We start from the raw sequence: 18,774 nt of genomic DNA, 5'->3' as shown, positions 1-18,774 counted from the left end.
GTGGATTTCTTTGAGTTCAAAACCAGTTTTGGTCTACATAGTGAGTTCAAAGTCAGCCAAGCCTCATTAGTGAGACCTGTCTCAAGAAAAAAGAATGGATAGTATGGGCGGGTGAAATGGTTTAGTCTTTCCACTTGCCAACAAGCCTATCAACCTGAGTTTGATCCCCAGGACCACCTGGATGAAAGGGGAGAACTGACTCCCACTGGTTGTCCACACACACACACACACACACACACACACTCTAAACATAATACAAATTTAAAAGAATGGCCAGCAGAAGCGTGTCTCCTTCAGTTTTAGAAAGTAGCCAACATATAGTCTTGATATATACTAGGGCTTTCAGTTATCGTTCTGGCACTCTCCATCTCCCTGGAACCTTAAAACACAGCTTGACACACTGGTGTGCTTCAAAAACCCCCATGAACCAGCCATCACCCCCATTAGCCTCTGCTCAGCACCCCCTGTGACAGCTGCTCCATCTCAACAAATGGGATCAAACCAGGCAGTGGTGGCACATGCCTTATTCCCAGCACTCGGGAGGCAGAGCCAGGTGGATCTCTGTGAGTTCAAGGCCAGCCTGGGTCTACAGAGAAAGCTCCAGGACAGGCACCAAAACTACACAGAGAAACCCTGTCTCGAAAAACCAAACCAACCAAACAAACAACAACCAAAAAGAAATGGGATCAAGGCCAAAGCCCTGAAGGGCTGTGTTGAGTAGCTAAACACCACAGCCAGACTGTCTGTCAAGCCGCAGCTGAATTACAGTATGCAGCAACTACTACCAGAACTCAAATCCTCCATAGTACAGCATCAGTGTTGGAGTGGACGTGCCAAGAGGAATGAATGAAAGTCAGTAACCGAAGTCAGATGATCACAGGGAAATACACAATGAAATGCCACCAGGAGCCATATTTTTAAAGACTAATATTAGAAAATGTTCAGGTTTTATCTTTGGGAAAGATGGTTTTAAAATGCAGACAGGACCAATGAGATAGCTGAGCCAAGAAAGGCACTAGCTGCCAAGCCTGATGACTCGAGTTCCATCCCTGGAACCTACATGGTAGAAAACCAACTTCAACAACTGTCCTCTGAGTTCCACATATACACACCACGTCATGTGTATAGACAGACAGAAACACACAGACACACAAATACATGTAATTTTAATAATTCTAACAAATGTATTTTTCAATGTATATACAACAGAAATTCAGGTGTTATGGGACTGGAGACATGGCTCAGTAGCTAAGAGCACTTGCTGCTCTTAAAGTGGACCAGAGTTCAGATCCTAGCACCCACTTTGGGTGGCTCATGACTGCCTGTCACTCCAGCTCCAGATGATCCAACACTCTCTTCTGGCCTGGGTGGGCACCCACAGAGCACATGGGTGTACACAAAGACACACACATATGCACAGATAAAATCTTTTTTAAAATGTGTTATATTGTAGGCTAGAATGATGGCTCAGTAGTTAAGAGCACATGTTCTTGCAAAGGAGCAAGATTCAGCTCCCAGCACTCAAATGGCAGCTCACAACTATCTGTAACTCCACTTTCCGGGTGATGCCTTATTCTGACCTCCACAGGCACCAGGCATGCAGGTGACGCATATACATATAGACAAATCTCATACACATAAAACAAAATATGTAAATATGAAAATAAAAAATGTGCTATACACGGATGACATATCTATAGCATAACTGCTTACACATGTGGGCAATGTGCACACAAAGAACCATGCACAAATGCTAACAAATAGAGCAGTGGGATATTAAAAGGTCATTAAATTTTTATAACTAATATATGAAAAAGCAATCAAAATTAAATTTTAAAAAGATACAAGATACAGCAAACTGATAAATCTAGACATGGAAGATCAACAGCTGCTAACATCATGGAAGAAAGAGAACCACACACTAATACTAACATTGCCAAATCAGACTGTGGGCCTGTCTAAGCCTCCAGATTCAGCTGCCAACTGGTAAGTAGTATAGAACTGAGAAGAATGTAAGGGACGATCAGCATGCTACAAATAACATTAAACTATTATTCCTGTTTCCTTCAAAAATAAAGTATAGAGTAAAAAAAAATGGCTGGTGAGATGGCTCTAAGGTTAGAGCTGCTCTTGCAGAAGATCCCACATTCAGTTTCCAGCCACCCATAACAGGCAGCTCCAGGGCACTGGTTCTCAACCTTCCTAAGGTTACAACCCTTTAGTATAGTTCCTCATGTTGTAGTGAGCCGCCCCCCCCCCCACCATAAATTTATTTTCATTACTACTTCATAACTATAATTTTGCTACTGTTATGGACCTTTTTCTAAAAAGTTTTATTTATTTTTATGTATATGAATGCTCTATCTGCATGTATGCCTGCACACCAGAAGAGGACATCAGATCACACTATAGATGGTTGTGAGCCACCATGTGGTTGCTGGGAATTGAACTCAGGACCTCTGGAAGAGCAGCTGGTGCTCTTAACCTCTGAGTCATCTCTCCAGCCCATTATGAATCTTAATGTAAATATCTGTGTTTTCTGGAGATGTCAGGCAACTCCTGTGAAAGGGTTGTTTGACCCCCTAAGGGGGCAAGACTCACAGGTTGAGAAACACTTCTTTAGGCACTCAAACAACCTTTCCTGGTTTTCACAGGCCTACAGAGACATGGCATGCACATACAGACATACAAACACATAAAAAATAAAAATATCCAGCACTCAGGAAGTGTGAACTCCGTAAGTATGAGGCTGGCTAGGTCTAGTTCCAGGTCAGCCAAGGCTACACACTGCCCATTGAGGGTGGTGCCATCCCTGGGCTGGTGGTCCTGGGTGCTATAAGTAAGCAGGTTGAGCAAGCCATGAGGAGCAAGTCAGTAAGCAGCACCCCTCCTTGGCCTCTGCATCAGCTCCTGCCTCCAGGTTCCTGCCCTGCTTGAGTTTCTGTCCTGACCTCCTTCAAAGATGCACAGTGACATGGGAATGTATGCTGAAAACCCTTTTCTCCCCAACTTGCTTTTGGTCATGGTGTTTCATCACAGCAATAGAAACCCTGACTGAGACATCTCCAATTCTCCATAGATCAGACCCTAGCTAACCTTCAACTCCTCATCCCCCTGTCTCTAGCTCGAGTGCTGGGACTACAGGTGTCAGCCACAATGCTTGCTTCTCTCTCTCTCTCTCTCTTTCTCTCTCTCTCTCTCTCTCTCTCTCTCTCTCTCTCTCTCTCTCTCTCTCTAATGATTTATGTAACAGACTATCTGTTCTCTAATGGATGGAAATAATCTAGTTGTGATCACCTTATAAATGACATCTCTTCACCATCTTTAATTTCTTCGATGCTAATCAAGCTGTTTAAGTTCAATATCCATCTTGTAAAATCAGTGATTGTCTCAAGAATGAAATTAATAAACATGCACTTTCATGACTGCTTTAAATACTGTATATCCGATTATTTCTCCTCATCTACTGAATAAAAGAAACTGGGGAAATCTGTTTCTATTCTTCAGAAACAATGAGCATTTCTCAGTTTACAATAACAGTTAACACAGGAGTAAGGAGAAAAAGGCCTCCCTTTAGTCTACTCTGCAGCTCCCCCACAGGCTGGCCGTGCCTCAGCCTTTATTCTTTTGTGTGGGGACAAAGCAGTTGTGCTGCAGTTCTTCCCTGGGTGTCTTATTTTCTCTGTGGAGCAACATCTTGGTGTGTGGCCAGCCAGCCCTGCATTCTTTGCAAACAGCAAATCTCATTTCATTTTTTTTTTTTAATTTCCCAATGTGGTTGTGAAAACACTGCATCCCGTTTCTCAAATGTTCCCTCACTAACACATTCTGCTTTGGCCCTCCAGCATGAAGTAACAACCAGTTTGGTGAAAGGCTGCTTCCAGTTATGCTGGACTTCCAAATTAGTCCTGGACTTCAGGAGTAACACAGGGCCAAGTACTAAAACGCTAACTCAAATCCAGTATGTGAACTGTCTTGATTTGCTCTCTGTTGCTGTGATTAAACACCATGACCAAAAGTAACTTGGGGAGGAAAGGATGTACTTGGCTTACACATCCCAATCACAGTCCATCCTTGAGGGAAGTCAGGGCAGGAACCTGGAGGAGGCATGAACTGAGGCAGAGACCAGGGAAGGCCACTGTTTCCTGGACTGCTCTCTCCATGGCTAGTCCAGCTTGCTTTCTGACAGAACCAAGGATTGCTTGCACAGGGGTGGTACTGCCCACAGTGGGCTGGGCCCTCCCACAACAATTAGTAGTCCCACACACTTGCCTACAGGAAAACAAAAGAAATGTTTCTCTTTGTTTCTCAGAATTACTCATTTTATTTTGTGTGTGTTACTGTTTTGCCTGCATGTAGTGTGTACCACATGTGTTCAGTGCCTGTGGAAATCAGAAGGTATTTGATCCCTTGAACTGGAGTTGCAGATGGTTATAAACCACTGTGTGGGTGCTGGGGACTGAATCCAGATGCTTCAAGAGCAGTAACTGCTCTTAACTGTTAAGTTATCTCTACAGAGCCCCTGGAGGAATTTTCTCAACTGAAGGTCCCTCTTCCCAAAATGACCCTGGCTTGTGTCAAGCTGACAAAAACAAAAAGAAAAGAAAACAAAAAGTCCCAACTAAGCAGCACAGGAACCAACAGACTCACAATTAGATTTAGGTTGATGTTTTTGGCTTTTTTGTTTGTGTATTGTTTTGTTGTTGTTTGAGACAGGGTTTCTCTCTATGTAACCCTGTCCTGGAACTCACTAGCTAGACAAGCCAGGCCTTGAAAGGACAGAGATCTACCTGCTTCTGGCTTGTTTTTAATTAAAAAATAAATTATTTAGGACCGGGGACATGGCCCCATCCGTAAAGCGTTTGCTCTGCAAGTGTTGGTCCTCAGAACATATGCAAAATGCACATGCTTATAATCCTAGTGCTGGAGCAGTAGAGACAGGCAGAGATCCCTGGGCCTTAAAAGTGAATTCCAGACCAGTGGGAGAGCCTGTCTCAAAAAACAAGCTGGACAGCACTTGAGAAACAACACCCAAGGTTGACTTCTGGCCTCCACCTGCACACATACACAATGTGTGGTCATTAGCATATAGGTGTACCCCACACGAATGAACACACACAGTTTGCCCGAGTTGTTGCTTAGTTTAAAATTTCCTTCAGAATTGACTCTAAAAAGTCTGCATCTCTTTTTTGTTATGTGGTACTGAAGTCTATGTTTGTCAAACTGGTGGTCAGCCAACAATCACACAGAGTTTCTTTTTTGTTTGTTTTGTTTTGTTGGTTTTTTGAGAGAGGGTTTCTCTGTGTAGCCCTGGCTGTCCTGGAACTCACTCTGTAGACCAGGTTGGCCTTGAATTCAGATCCGCCTGCCTCTGCCTCATGAGTGCTGGGCATGTGTCACCACTGCCCGGCTACAAAAGCTTCTTATATGCCTAAACCCACAAGAGCTCCATGTGTGTTTGGGGCACAGCATTCAGCCAGCTGGTTTATAAGTCTGCCTTTGCCTTTGTTTCCTGCTGCTGTGGAGCCTTGAGATCAGCCAGAAGGCCTCCCCAGGCATGCACACATGTCAGGACCTTGGCCATTGTGCTTGCAGAAGCATGTCAGAGTCCTTATATGTTTTCAGGGTTTCTGGAGTTTGTCCACATTGCTATCTACTGACTCAGGCAGCATGACCAAAGCCCATAAATGTTTCTGGTGGTAATAGGCCTCCACATTCTCAGCAGCTTCAGTGGTGAAACAGTTCTGGGTCAGAAGGAATAAAGAGACTTGGTTTGGTTTGGGTTGGTTTTTGGTTTTCGAGACAGGATTTCACTGTGTAGCTTTGGAGCCTGTCCTGGATCTCCCTCACAGACCAGGCTGGCCTGGAACTCACAGAGATCCCCCTGCCTCTGCCTCCCCAGTGCTGGGACTAAAGGTGTATGCCACCTCCACCCAGCTATAAAGAGACTTTTAAACTGGCTTTCCAAGGAACTACCACAAAAGAAAACCAGTACCAATAATCCAGGCTGTCCATTCCGTCCAGCTGACCTGACAAGCAGAGCTGGGGTACATAAAACACCACAAATACCAACCTTCCCACTGAAATTCTGAAAAACTACAATAAACAAACAAACAAACAAAAACACACACACACACACACACAAAAGAAAGACAGAGCACAGAGTTTGGGGTTTGCCCAGCTGGTTTTTGGTCTTGCTTTGGTCCAGTTTTTCCTCACTATGTTCCCTTCCTACATTTTGGAGCTATAATGTATATCCTGTGCTACTGTATGTTGGAGGTATGTGATCTGCTTTTTTATTTCAATTTTATAAGGGAATATATATGGATATAAGTGACATTAAGTATAACCAATCTACTCTCCCAAATTTAACAGCAACTTGCATTTGCATAGCCTCCCTGTAAGAATAACACTCACCAATCAGGTTATCAGGGTCAGGACAGCTAGTTCAGGAGAAAGAAAGCAGACACTGACATTTCATTAAATGCTAAAAACACTGATGTATGCACGTTGAATCTACAAGCTTCTTATATGAACTAGGTGCCCAGAACTGGAGACTCACCAGCCTTTCGTAAAAACAGGATATATGCTTTACATAACCAAAGCAGCAAGGGACATGTACAATCCCTTGGGAAAATACAAGAGCTCACCAAGGGCAAGCTCTGGATCCTAACTCTGGCCTTACTCTTTCTGTGGCTTACCAATCTCTTTCCTGTAGGGTTTTCTAAACTCAGCTTAGTGATATGACTCAGGAAAGGGCTTGACCAGCATACATGAAACCCTGGGTTCTATCCCCAGCACTGCATGAACACCTGAAGTTCAAAGTCATCCTCAGCTAACAAGTGAGTCTGAAGCTAGCCTGAGGAATATGGGAGCCTGTCTAAAAAAAAAAAAAAAAAAAAAAAAAAGGAAAGAGAGACAGAAGGAAAGAGGGACAAGAAAAAAATCTAAATGCTTTTAATTCACTAAGTGCTTACACATGAGGTAGATGTACTTCCTGATACAAGCTACAAAAAAAGCCAATTATTCTTATTTGCAGAACTACCTGGGAATCAAAAGCCACTGAACGTGAATGATGGACACTGAAGCCTGAGGTCAGTGAAAAAGCTTTTCACTGCATTTAACTTGGGTTTGGACTGATCAAACAGACACAAATCACTAGATATGATCAAAATGGAAGGACAGAAAATAAACTGGTAGCGAATGAACCAAAGAAACCTCACCAATGAAAAACAAACACAAAAATACACTTGTGGACACCTTTTTTTTCTTGAGACAGGGTCTCTCTGTGGCCATGACTGGTATGCAACACTTCCTAGACCTGGCTGGCCTCAAACTCACAGAAGCTTGCCTCTGCCTCTCGAATGCTGGCCTGAGCCAATGTAAGTGGCATGCTTCCATACCTTTATCAGTTGAATACAGCGTTAAAAAAGAAGAAGAAACATTGTGTTTACTCACTTTGACAGAGACACTCCCCCAGCTTTCCCGATCATTTCTTCATGGTGCAAAACTGAATGGTTCCATGGAATATGGAGGAACTTTAAGAGTGTTCTCATCCACCGTTCAGGGTGTAAGACAAGCTGTTCATAGTGAACCAACATGCACTTTTTATAACCAACCTCCATACACTGGTTATACATGGTTTCTATGGCCCGATTCCACTTGGTCAAACAGTCCCTGTAGCTGTTCAGGTCAAATCCAGCTATGGTAACTCTTCGAGAAATCATTGAATGTACTGTTGCCCGGCCATCTCGGACCATCAGGAGAAATTTGGCATTGGGAAATAACCTAGCAAGGTAAGTCAAGGATTTCAGGGCAAAAGGATCTTTGTTACATAAGTAAGGTGCTGGCTCCCCGTGTTTAACAATGACCTCCAGAAGGAAGGCTTGCATGGCAGAATCCAGCACTTCATCAGTGACACCAGCCTCATCCAGGCGGATCTTCTCTTTACTGGACCGGGACCACATCTGCTTCAGGGCAAGGATTCGAGGGATGACCCTGGTTTCCTCTCCACAGCGGATGTCAGGATGTGCATCCAGCATAGCCCTCATGAGCGTGGTTCCACTCCGAGGCACACCTCCGATAAATATTAAAGGCATATCTTTGTGATAGGTGAGTGTTTTGTTGGGTCTGATGTCCAGGCCAGTTCCCACAGTTGTCTTGGGGTTCTCCAGTCTAGCTGGCTGGCTACGTTCCTCTATTCGGTGATGGCACTCCATGGCATGCTGGCCCAGGTAAAAGACTGTCATAGAACCAATCACCAGACACGCCAAAAGTAAGTTCTGCTTCAGCTTTCCCACCATCTTGATGTGGTTATCTTCTTATTAAACGTATAATTTGCTCAAAATGATTGTCAAGAAATGTTCAGGCCATGGAGATTCTATTTCAGAAAGATGGTCAGCATCTGGTAAGAAAAAAACGAAGATTACCATCACATTATGATGTTTACAAACCAGCCATCAATCATTTTAGACAGAACGCAGCAGAAGCAATTTGGATGCTTTACTATCCTAAGAACATAAGATCCACAAAAGTGGGCACAAACGAGGCGGTGAAGCACTGTGGTGCAGGCCTACAACCTGGCTACTCAGGAGGCTGAGGTAAGCAGACTGCGTTAAGGCCAGCCTTACAGTACGGAGTACATTCCAGGCCAGTGTGGGCAACTTCACAAGATCTTGTCTCAAAAGAAAAGGATGCTGGGAATACAGCTAAATGGCAGAGTGCTTGCCTAGCATGAAGACCCAGGTCCAACCTCTAGAAGAGAGCCCCACCTCCTCCAACAAACAAATGTTTATAATCAGAAACAGCTTTTTTTTGATTTCACAAATCTGAAGCTGTGCACCTGGCTCACAATAGAAAAATCAAAACTATTTTAGCAGCAAATTTAGCAAAATTTAATTCATTCTGACATGTATTCAATGTTGGGAGTCCAATCTAATATTGATCACTTGTATTCAAATTGCTACACACACACACACACACACACACACACACACACACACACAAACACACCATCACTAGCTCCACATTCTATTAAAAAGACAAACTAACTCATATAAGCCTAACTGTCCTAGGGATTTCAATTTGTAGTCTCATAATCACTAAGCCAGTTCCTTAAAATCAATCTTTTAGCTGTTCCATCCTCCCCACCCCTGGTGTGTGTGTGTGTGTTCCCTAAACATACCCTACTGGCTCTATTTCCCAGCAGGATGCTAACTAAAACAGAGAAATGACTGGATATACTAGAGAAAAAAGTATATTCTAAGGGGCTGGGGAGATGGCCCACCACTTGCTGCTCTTACAGAGGACCTGGGTCCAATTCCAAGGACCCACATGGTGGCTAATATTCATCTGTACCTCCAGTTTCAGGGGATCTGATGCCCACTCCCAGCTTCCATGGGTGCCAGGCACATATGTGATACATAAACATACACATAGACAAAACACCCACACACATAAAATAAAAATAAAAAAATAAGTCTTAGAAAGAGAGGAGGAGGAGAGGAGAAGGAGGGGGAGAAAAGGAGGAGGGGGGAGGGGGAGAAGAAGGAGGAGGAGGAGGAGAATATATTCTGAGAGTCAGGACTTCAGCTCTGGCCCAGTGACAATGCAGTCAATTCCCCACCCCAACCAATTATAAAGCTTGATTAACAATTGGGCCTTTCAGTGCTCTGGAAATTGAAGGAATGAACAACCTAAGAACATTTACAACTAAACACTGTACAAGCTGGTCAGAAGAAGCCAGAGTCTTTAACTCCGCCATCTCCCAACTCAAGAGGTACCAAGGGCAGCAGGGAAGCGTAAACAGCACTGGCAGCTTTTGCTCAGAAGTGGATGGGAGCTTGCTAATTTGAGGGGGTGAACAAGATACATGTCCAAGTGCACTGTCAAGTTGAACGAGAAGGTGAGCAACTCTAGCAGGCTGAGGCTGCAGTACTAGCTGGGCAACTCGGGCACCAAAGAGTCGGGAACAGAGAAGTTTGTATGGCTCAGATTTATAATCCCAATACTTAGAAATTGGAGGCAGGTAGAATGCCGGGAGTTTGGTGCTAGCCTGGGCTATATACTGACCTATATACAGGTCAGGATGGACTAGTGTGATACCTTGTCTGAAAAAAATTAAAGAAGGAGAAGGGAACGGAGGAAAAGGGAATGGAAAAGGGAAAGGAAGGGAATGCAAAGGAAACAAGCAGATGTCCAAACAGCCTGAACTTGACAGCTCCCCTGCTCAAGGTCAGATCTACTGGTGGAAGAGCTCAGGTGTCTAATCCAAGCACTATTCAAGCACCAGCTGATGTCTGGGCACTGAGCTAGGCAGACAGAGGAAACTCCTAGAAACCATGCTAGAAAAACAATTACAAGAGCACAGATACTTTACACAAATAGGGGTGGGGTACGTCTAAGCCATTCATAATAGTGTGTGTGTGTGTGTGTGTGTGTGTTTCTGAAACAGGGTTTCTCTGGGTAACAGCCCTTGCTGCCCTGGAACTTCCTCTATAGACCAGGCTGGCGTCAAACTCACAGAGATCCACCTACCTCTGCCTCCCAAGTGCTAGGATTAAAGTCACGCGCCATCAACACAGAGCAGTATATATATATATATAATAACCTCCATTTAACTATCTAAAAAGTAACAACCACATACACATATACAGCATATCCATATGGGCAAGTTCACAGAGAGAGAACAGACTGCAGAATCAAGACTTTAACTGCCAACAGGCAATGTGGGACTTTCCACAGTAGATGAAAATTATCTGCCTCAACTGTTGTCACAGTGGCACAACTATATAATCTAAGAAAATCACTGAATTATACTCTAACAATGGGTGAATATTATGACATACAAATCACACCTCAACACAGCCATTATCTAAAAATGAATACATAACTAAAATTATATTAATAGTTTCAGTGAGCTATGCCAACCAAGATCTGGTTTTTGTTTATTCATATATTAATTCATTTGATGTTGCTGAGCACATACTATTCTGTCAGGCATTGCACAGAACTTCAATCAAGAATCCTGAAGAATTGGTCGAGATTAAAAGATTGGCTTAATAAAAAAGACTACAAATAAAAAGCATTAATTAAGATAATTGGTAGCAATACAGCACTAAAGAATCTTAATACAAAATGGTATCCATTTATGGAAGGCACACTTAAGATGTTATCCTAGAGTTCAATTTCAAAGGGAGCTTATGGGAAGAAAAGCAATGGCAAGAAGACCAAGAAATAGAAACCAGTAAGATCCAACCCTAGAACAGTCATACTCTGGTTGATGAAATTAGAACTGTATTGTCAGGAGGAGGGGGACCTTCCCAAACAAGAAGAGGGGGGGCAGTCCACTACAGAGCTGAGGTTCTTCCTCATCCAAATGACAACAGGCCCAAGGAAGACATAGCATGACACTTTTAAGCATGCAGGAAATAATTCAGGAGGACATCAGATAAAAAGAATATAAGAGGGGGCTGGAGAGATGGCCCAGTAGTTAAGAGCACTGGTTGCTCTTCCAGAGGACCCAGGTCAATTCCCAGCACCCACATGGCAGCTCACAACTGTCTATAACTCAAGTGCATCTGACACCCTCACACAGACACACAGGTCAAATATCAACGCACATTAATAAAAACAAAACAAAACCCAGAAGAACCCAAGAACCAAAGGGCCAAAAAACCAGTTGACACCAGATGTCTAGACTCAATGCTTGTCCTTGTGTGTGTGTGTGAAATGTGAGTATGTGCCTGTAGGTAGAGGAGAGAGGTCAACCTTGGGTGTCACCCTCAGAAACACTACCCACCTCTTGAGACAGGGATTTCCACTGGCCTGGAATTCACCATTGATGTCATACTGGCAGGCTAGTGAGCCCTGAGGCTTGACCTGTCTCTACCTTTCCAGCACTGGGATTACAGGCATGCACCACCACACTCAGAGTGTTTTACATGGGTTCTGGGGGTCTAATTCACATCCTCATGCTTGCTAGACAAGTACATCAGTAAAGCCAGCCCTCCAACCAGTCTTTCCTTTAAAGTGGCACTTGGGCTAAGACTTGAAGAATGCGTAGGAGGAGTGTGGAGTGTGAGGTGAAGGGCATGCCAAGCACCAGGGCCATGTGGAGAAGGCATTCAGCGCTGTCAGGAAGAAAAGGCCAGTGCAGTGACAAGGCTGGAGCGAGAGGGCAAATGAAGAAGAGAGGAAACCAGGCAGGGGCTGGACTACAAACCTCACAGTGCAAGGAAGGACGTGAAATTGTACAGCAGAGTTCAGTGTGACTGATTCTAACAAGGAGTCACTTACCAAACTTAGCATAATAAAACCTCATTCTAGCCAAAACAACCTCGACAAAGAATAAAGCTGAAGGACTCACACTGTGAAGTTTCAGACTACAAAGCTATGAGAATGACGCCAACCTAAAATGGCTAACACAAAGACTGACCGTCCAGAGCAATGAGTTTATTTGGAAATAGCAAGAGGCTGTGATCCAGGACTCATGTGCCATGACAGGGCATTCAAGGGGAAGCTTTTAAAGATGGAGGGCTGAGGAGATATTTCAATGGGCAAAATGCCTGCCTTGAAGGCACGAGCACCACTTTTCCACCCTCAGAATCCATGTTAAGGTGTGTGTGTGTGTGTGTGTGTGTGTGTGTAAACAGGTAAAATCATCTATTGTGCAAGCCTGACAACCTGAGTTCAATTCCTTGAACTCACAGTAGAAGCAGAGAACTGACTTCCAATATTTTTTACCTCCATATACACTTGTTTATATTTGCACATGCGCACACATGCACACATAAATTTAAAAAGCAAGGCACATGCACACAGCATGTGTGTGCAATCTCAGCAAAGGGAGGTAGAGGCAGGCAGGACTCTGGCCACCTGTCTAACCTGCTTGGCTAATAAAAAGTGGATGGCACCAGAAGAACAACACTGGAGGTAGTCATCTGGCCTCTCAACACACATGTGCCCACATGTGCACTAGACTGACAAAAACTGGGGTGTGTTTGCCTGAATGAATGAAGCCCTGGGATTCATCTCCAGTACCACATAAATCCAGCATGGTGGCACATGCCTGAGATCCCTGCACTTAGGAGGTGGAGACAGGAAAACCAGCTTTGCCTACATGAGAGCATTTCAAACAAACAAAAAGGTCACAGAACTGTGTAGAAAAAAGGTCAGTTTTACTATATATGTAAGTTTTAGTTCTTCTTTTTTTTTTGGTTTTTCAAGACAGGGTTTCTTTTAATGAAACCCTGGGATTTAAGGAATGCAGCACTGTATTACCACTGCCTGGCTTGGTTCTTTTTTAAAGATTATATTATTAATTGTGTGTGTGTGTGTGTGTGTGTGTGTGTGTGTGTGCGTGCGCACACACAAGGGCAGGTGCTGGAGGAGTCTAGATGAGGGTGTTGGGTCCCCCAGTAACTAGAGTTACAGGAAGTTGTGAGAGCTGCCTGACCTGGGTGTCAGAGCAGAATGCAAGTTATGTAAGAGCATAACTTCTGAGGCATCTCTCAAGCTCCTGCTTTTTCTTTTCTTTTTTTTTTTTTTTTTTTTTTTTTTTTGGTTTTTTCGAGACAGGGTTTCTCTGTGTAGCTTTGTGCCTTTCCTGAAACTCACTTGGTAGTCCAGGCTGGCCTCGAACTCACAGAGATCCGCCTGGCTCTGCCTCCCGAGTGCTGGGATTAAAGGCGTGCGCCATCACCGCCCGGCTTTTTCTTTTCAATGAAGGGAAATTTTAGGAAAACACAATGCTTTTCATGGAAAACAAGAAGGTGGATTTAAGTCGGAGGCCATGGCCCTAAATTTTCCAATCACTACATGTTTCTGATCAAACAGTACTTAGTGGCATGAGTCCGGTGGTAATGAACGAAGTGAATGATAAATTTTACTGACATTGACAGAGAAATGATCCTGGGGAAAAAAGCTGTCATGTCTATTTTACAAACTAATGAAATTTTCAAAATAACTGAAATCTGGGCAAAGGGCATTCGACTCCATGAAACATAGCAGAGCTGATTTTAGGGGCTTTAATAATGGTTGCTTTATCTTTGGATTATCACAGGAGTGGCTTTCTAACACGCTCCATTTGTTTTAGGTTTGTATAAGTGTACTACAGGAGAGCAGAGAAGTAAAACTAGCCAGAATTATTCTGAACGAGCAAGGCTTTTTGATAAAAACCTACACTTCATATGTTCAAGTACATTTAACTTGCTAACTTTTGACAACTGTCAGGACACAATAGGTGACAGATGACTCAATGTCTTTCAAAATTACCTTCAAAATCAGCAAGGTGAGAGTCAACTGAAGGTGGGGGTGTGGCTCAGTGGTAGTGTTTGTGCAGCATGCATCAGGCTTCTATCCCCATGAGGGGGAAAAAACCCACTCAGTTGCAAAACAAAAACAAATGACTAGCTACCCCACTAAAATAAAAAATAAAAAGTATATCTTACCAAAAATTAACAAGGTGAGCTGGTCATGGTATCGCATGCCTTTAATCTCAGCACTCAGAGGCAGAGACAAATGGATCTCTGGAGGCCAGCCTGGTCTACAGAGAAAGTTCCAGGACAACCAGGGCTAGAGAGAAACCCTGTCTCAAAAAATCAAAAAGAAAAAAAAATTAACAAGATGGTCATGTCTACTATCCCAGTACTGAGAAGGCTGAGGCAAGAAGATGAGGAATTCAAAGCCATACTTAGCTTCAAGGCCATCCTTAGCTACAAATGGAATTGGGGTCATCCTGAGTTAGAGACTCTAGCTCAGAAAAGAAAAGGTTAACACGGCTAATGTCTGCAGTATCTTCTACCGTTACCAGTTTAGTACTAAAATATCTCAACTCCCAGTCTGAGCATACTGACGAGTGCTAACAGTTTCTCCAACATACTCAGACACAGATCTTCCTGATCCTACATGTGACTTCTGCACACCTAACAGGCCATCAACCCATAATTCAGTTAGGACAGAAGGATCCCTTGGGCATGTTGTCCAGACAAAAACACCAAAAAATCCAAGAAGGAGTCTTTGGCTTCTGCACATTTTCACTAACTCATGAAGCTTGACTTCCTCTTTGGATGTTTCTCAAACTGGAAGACCACAGGTCCATACTGCAGCCCTGCTACAAGGGGCCTCAGGGTCACTCCACTTCACAGATGAACAATCTGAGGCTCAGGCAGTAGATTCTCCTCAGTACTTCTCCAGAGCCAACCAAATCTTCAAATGTCCTTTTGCATTTCATCTTACACATTGCATTTACTCCAAAAGATGTTCAATCCCTACAGCCCAAAGCCTTTGTCTACTACCACAGCAGGTGGATCAGAGAGCCAGCTCTGTCTAAGGCATCTCCAGCAAGATTCCAAAAGAACCCATTTGGCAGCACCGTTCTCTAGATAAGAGAAAGGGTCAAGCCTGAGGTCCTTACACCTTGATGTTCTTCCTTCCAAAGCCTTGGCTAATAGCCCTTTAAGAAAGCACAGGGCGCCGGGCGGTGGTGGCGCACGCCTTTAATGCCAGCACTCGGGAGGCAGAGCCAGGCAGATCTCTGTGAGTTCGAGGCCAGCCTGGGCTACCAAGTGAGTTCCAGGAAAAGGCGCAAAGCTACACAGAGAAACCCTGTCTTGAAAAACCAAAAAAAAAAAAAAAAAGAAAGAAAGCACAGGGCTGGGGATATGGTTCAAAGGGTAAAACCCTTGCCAGGCAAGTGTGAGAACCAGAGTCTAGATCCCTAGAGTCCACACAAAAAAGGTGGCCAGGCATGGTAGCTACCTGTGATATTCCCACTTGGGAAACAGAGACAGGGGTTCCCTAGGGCAAGCTGGCCAGTTAAGACTAGTTCAATCAGTGAGGTCATGGTTCAGTGAGAGACCTTGCCTCAATAAAGTGCAGAGAGACTGAGGAAGACACCATTGAGATTAGGCCTACAGAGAGAGAGAGAGAGAGAGAGAGAGAGAGAGAGAGAGAGAGAGAGAGAGAAACAAAAAACCTGGCATAGCAGGGACTGGTGAGATGCCTCAGTGGTTAAGTCTTGTATAATATTAAAGAACCAGCCTTAATGATATATTTCCCAGGGACTCAGAAGAGAAATGACAAACAACAGAACTATTTTCGGGAAATGAATGTAAGTACACCAAGCTCTTTGTCCGTCTACTTTATCCCTCTAGGATAAAATCCTATCTACACAGCTTCAGTTCTTACCCATCTAGTTCTTCCGTTCTCTTTTTTCCTCTCTCTCTCCTCCTCTCAGTCTCCTTATTCTCTCAGTTCTCCCTAAGTCTCTCAGGAATCCAGTTATAAACCCAAGTAATAGCAATCCTCTCACAGAGCAAGGTCACCAGGCTTGAATTCTTATGCTGTCACAAAGGCAGGTAAGAATTTTCCTCAGGTAGTGACCACCAGGCTTTCTTTTACAACCAAAAAGGGGAGTGGTAAAGGAAGAGGCCAATAGAGAGCTAATGATTGGTTAGTATATCAGGAAGGGAATTTATGTGCTTAATCTACATTCCTAGAAGTGGTTAGGTAAGAAATTAGGAGTCTATTAGTAAGGCTGTAAGGAAGGAGGGTCTCACCCTAAATTGCACAAGAAATAAAGCTATCCTCCTGATCTAGGAGACAGGTGGTGTTTCATTTGGCCTTTTTTTTTCTTCTTGATAGGTATTTTAGATAAATACACCGTTAGGAGTTCTTGGAAGCTCGCATAGCATTCCAAGAAAATCACTGTACTGATATGTAGCTTATATATATATATATATATATATATATATATATATATAAAAGCTAAAAGATCACCAAGACTTCTTAAGTCAGGGCTTGACCTATGGAGAAGTCCTTGACTTTTCCAAGGAGTAGCTTTTGTGATAGTAGCTGAATTGCATTACATTTTGCTGTGGCTTGCAGCAGTTAAGAGTCCATACTGTTTTTCCTGAGGACCTGAGTTTGATTCCCAGAAACCACATCAGGCAGCTTCCAACTGCCTGTAACCTCTGACCTCTGTGGGCATTTGCACTCATGTCCATACACCCCCCACACACATAATAAAATAATAAAAATAAATCTTTTTAAAAAGACATGGAAGTAGGAGGGCTTGTTGGGAAGGTGAGAGAAGGAACTAAGAGAGGACAATGGGAGGGTATGATGGAAGATTATATATATATATACACATACATACATAGATATACATATACATATATACATATATATAGTGTGTGTGTGTGTGTGTGTGTGTGTGTGTGTGTGTGTTTGTGTGTGTGAGAGGCTAAGTCAATAAAAAAAAGCACAGTAAAGGCTGACATGACCATTTCCGTTACACATCCTAACACTCCAAACACTCCATACATGCAGGTGTATATGGACATCTGTGTGGAGAGAGAGAGAGAGAGAGAGAGTGAGAGAGAGAGAGAGAGAGACCTCTTCCCAGGACCTTAAATGCTTCATCATGTCTTTTCAAACAGAACCAGAACAGAACCCTAGGATGGTTCGTTTCAATTTTAGTCAAGAGAAAGAGAAAGAAGAGAAACTCTGTAAAAACATAACTTCAAACACTATTAGTAGAACTGCTCCCTGCAGCATGTGCCGTCTCTGCAGCCCAAATGACACTGACTGCTTAGAAAGACCTGAAAGCTTCTAGACTCAGTGTCACAATTTCTCTTTCCCTTTCTTCCTCTTTCATTGTTTATGTAGTGTTGGAGACCAAATAAAAGGCTTCACATGCTAGGCAAGCATTTACACTCACTCCCCAAACTCTTTGCAAAATTTCCAAAGTCATTCTGCTAATTAAAAACAGCACTGAGCTGGAGAGATGGATGGCTCAGAGGTAAAGAGCACTGGCTGCTCTTCCAGAGAAACCAGGTTTGATTCCCAGCACCCACATGGTGGCTCACACCAGTCTGTAATTCCAGTCTCAGGGAACCCCACCCCTCTTCTGGCCCCCAGGGCACTGCATGCATGTTGTGTGCAGACACAGAAACAAACAAAACACCCAAACTCATAAAAAAAATATTAAAAACAGCACTGCCAGATGTGGTGGTGCACACCTTTAACCACAGCACTCAGGAGGCCAAGGCAGGTGTATCTCTCTGGGTTTGAGGCCCTATAGCAAGCTCCAGGCCAGCCAAGGCTATAGAGTGAGACCCTATCTCAAACAAACAAAGAAACAAGCAAGCAAAATGAACTCAAATAAATAAATGAAAAACTAAAACCAGTAATGATGAGCCAGCAAGGTGACTGCCTGAGTAAAGGTGCTTGCTGCCATTCTGATGACCTGACTTCAACCCCCCAAACTCACATTAACAGAAGAGAGAACCAACTCCTACAGGTTAAGTTGTCCTCTGGCCTCCACAAGCACGCCATGGCACAAGCCCACCCACCTCTCCTATACACATACACATAATAAAAAAATGAAATTCAAATGCCACACTGTGCAACTTGAGGGAGTGGTTGGTGTCAAGTGTCTCCACTGACCCATCTTGCTGACCCTGCTATGGATTCTGTAGTTGTTTTGCTGATTGGGGGTGGGGGGCAATGTGTGGCTCAGCAGTTAAGAACACTGACTACTCTTCAAGTCCCAGAAGATGGCATCTCATAACTGTCTATAACTACAGTTCCTGGAGAACTGACCCCCTCTTCTGGCTTCAGTGGGCACCAGGCACTCATGTGATACACAGACATACATGTAGGCAAAACACCCATACATATAACATAAAAATAAATAAATCTCCCATCTTCAACACAACTCCTAAACCTAAGGCTCAAGGATTGAGTGTAGAAGAGGGGGCAGAAACACTG

General features: G+C 43.6%; 1 protein-coding gene across 4 annotated transcripts in view; it reads right to left on the bottom strand.

Annotated features, from left to right (window-relative positions):
- Nucleotides 1-18,774, bottom strand: part of Tpst1 (tyrosylprotein sulfotransferase 1) — a 55,851-nt gene that overhangs the window by 31,574 nt on the left and 5,503 nt on the right. For 3 of the 4 annotated variants that reach the window (XM_052755568.1, XM_052755567.1, XM_052755570.1), the window contains exon 2: nucleotides 7,459-8,404. In XM_052755568.1, coding sequence (XP_052611528.1) covers nucleotides 7,459-8,303 — 845 coding nt within the window. In that variant the 5' untranslated portion in view covers nucleotides 8,304-8,404. Of the gene's footprint in view, nucleotides 1-7,458; nucleotides 8,405-14,450; nucleotides 14,588-18,774 lie in introns of all 4 variants that reach the window. The other variant, XM_052755569.1, reaches the window with a different exon arrangement.

This window comes from Peromyscus californicus, unplaced genomic scaffold, assembly GCF_007827085.1.
Source record: "Peromyscus californicus insignis strain IS unplaced genomic scaffold, ASM782708v3 Scaffold_2__1_contigs__length_46816999, whole genome shotgun sequence".
Lineage (NCBI taxonomy): Eukaryota > Metazoa > Chordata > Mammalia > Rodentia > Cricetidae > Peromyscus > Peromyscus californicus.
Note: the sequence above shows the minus strand (reverse complement) of the source record. Positions and strands in the feature narration are given on the sequence as shown.